This window comes from Alosa alosa, chromosome 24, assembly GCF_017589495.1.
Source record: "Alosa alosa isolate M-15738 ecotype Scorff River chromosome 24, AALO_Geno_1.1, whole genome shotgun sequence".
NCBI lineage: Eukaryota > Metazoa > Chordata > Actinopteri > Clupeiformes > Clupeidae > Alosa > Alosa alosa.
The window spans coordinates 11,437,829-11,440,328 of NC_063212.1; the positions used below are offsets into that span (position 1 = coordinate 11,437,829).

Consider the following 2,500-nt stretch of genomic DNA (forward strand, 5'->3'; position numbering starts at 1 on the left):
AGGAGGGGGGATGTTGATGAGGCAGAAAGGAAAACAAAAGGCCGCACTTGAGAAACACACCCCGGAGCACGCAGACATACACACACACACACACACTCACCCACAAACAGCCCTACATTTCCCCCCTGCTGCCGCCGCCGCGGCCCACCACACACTGGAGCCTTCTCTACACATGAGAGCTGCATTCTCACGCCCAGAGGGTACCACAAAACACAATGTGTCTGTGTGTGTGTGTATGTGTCTGTGTGTGTGTGTGTCTGTGTGTGTGTGTGTGTGTGTGTGTGTGTGTGTGTGTGTGTGTGTGTGTATGTGTGTGTGTGTGTGTGAGAAAGAAACAAAAAGTAACAAGCAACTATACCCCTGGGAGAACAGATCTTGCAGTTCTTTGGCTGTCTTTTAGTTCATGTGAATGGACCATGTGTTGTCTGTGTGTGTGTGTGTGTGTGTGTGTGTGTGTGTGTGTGTGTGTGTGGTGTCCTCTGCGGCCTGCCCACATCTAAGCGGTAAGGGAAAGCACTGTGGCTTGTTGCATATGCATGAGTTGTCTCCTGACTCAGGAGGTCCAAAGGCTGCTTCAGCACAACAAGCCTCCTCAGCATGTCCAGCACCGCACCACACAAAGCCCCACTTGCCCACTACACCTCCACACCAGTCTGCTGTTGTTATTGTCACGGTGCGTTTGTTTGTTTGTTTTTGTTGTTGTTGTTACAGACTTTCTTTTTCCACATCTTTTACTTGGAGATGTAGTGCAACATGTCTCAACTCATCTCATCTCATCTAGACCAGAGGAATCGTTGAGAATCAGCCCTTATGATGTGTAGAGTGTGGGGTGTAGTGGTCAGGGATCTGGACGTCCAAATGGAAGGTTGCTCCAGGAATGTCGCAGTAGTTAGTTTACTGTAAAGTTGCTCTGGATAAGATTGTCTTTACTTAAAGATGGAGCCAAACGTGGTCTCATCTCATTTGCATCAGAAGAACCATACCACGCTACGCTCCGCTCTAGCATCTTTGCTTCCTACCTCATAGAAAGGTTTGGGGTCGGCCCAGTAGTGGCTCTCAGCGTCCAGCAGCAGACTGGAGGCACAGACGCCCAGGCAGTAGCTGGTCAGCTGGTCCTGGAGGGAGGTGCTCAGGTCCAGGCACTTCTGGGTGGGGAGCTGGGCCAAAGGCCTGGGGAGAAAAACAATGTGATGCTTAAACCAGGAGGGCAGGTTCTTGTACTGTGGGTTGGATGCTATTTCTCATTTAGAAGCAGCTTTGGGTTGAAGTGTCAGCTAAATTAATACATTTATTTCATGTCTAGGTTTACTATGTTTTTACTATATTTTTTATGTAGGAAAACTAAAGCAATTTTAAAAGTGCCCCCAGAGTGTAGCATTGTAGCTGACTGGCTGCTTTTTTTTCGTACAGATAGTACTCGGTGATCTCAAGAAACAGAGATCTTTGTGAAAAATTGCCGGAATTCTGCTTTAACAGTGACAGTGCAAAGTATATATCCAAGCCAGATTGAAGCCTAGAGGCGCATTTGCATCTGTAGCCCTTGTAAATGTATATGCCCTGAAAGTAAATAAACAACAAATAAACAATAGACAACTTCCACACCAATGCCAATTATCATCACCTTTAACACACCACCATGGTGGCTCCTCAACAATACTTTCTGGAAACGCAGTTTGGAGCAAGAAACTTCCGGGAAATCAAAAGGGGTGACTGAAGGGTCTTGCTTCAATAGAGTCCTGCTGAAGGGTGACCAGAGATAAACGTGGCTGGACAATGTCTGGCTCGGGCCCTGATTACAGCTTAAGGAGCGCTGATCGACTTGGCAGGGATATCAGCAGATGCGGATCCATCTTGACTCTCCAAAAGGCTTGTGTCTCTCTCTCATTTAAATCCCTCTCTACTAAAAACAAGACCACACATGTTCTCGAACAATTTCCTGTCTGTCCCCGTCTCTCTCTCCTCCTCTCTCGCACGCTCTCTCCTTCCATCTATCAATCTCTCCATCTCTCTCTCTCTCTCTCTCTCCTCTGGCCTTTGGCTATTCGAGGGTGAACATCTGTTTTCCAACAAACACACACACAGAGACACACAGAGACACACAGAGACACACAGACACACACAGACACACACACACCTCCTACAAACTTGAATGGCTCTGTCAGCCTTGACTCACCCTGCCTCTCATATTCTTTACAATCCAATTATGGAATTTTAGTATTTCTGGCAATGGGTTGGCCCACTCCCCCAGGCCCCTCAGAGAAGCCTTGTGCCGGACAAACCATAAATCCTGCAAGTTTCTCTTAAAAGAACCGAAGACATTCCTTCACACACACGCAGGTTATATCTTCATCTTCTCGGACACTGCTGAGTTCCCTGTGTCGGACGTTTCCATCACTCGTGACACGCCGCTGTGTGAACTCTGAACTGCTTTAAGTGGACGTGGTAGGCGGGTAATGAATTGTGGAGATTCTATGTAAACTCTTTGTCTGGGTGAGACAGA

General features: G+C 47.4%; 1 protein-coding gene across 1 annotated transcript in view; it reads right to left on the bottom strand.

Annotated features, from left to right (window-relative positions):
* The window catches only part of kiaa0825 (KIAA0825 ortholog), a 124,527-nt gene that overhangs the window by 90,837 nt on the left and 31,190 nt on the right, over positions 1 to 2,500 (bottom strand). The window contains 1 exon segment of the mRNA XM_048235732.1: positions 1,020 to 1,170. Within this exon segment, the coding sequence (XP_048091689.1) occupies positions 1,020 to 1,170 (151 nt within the window).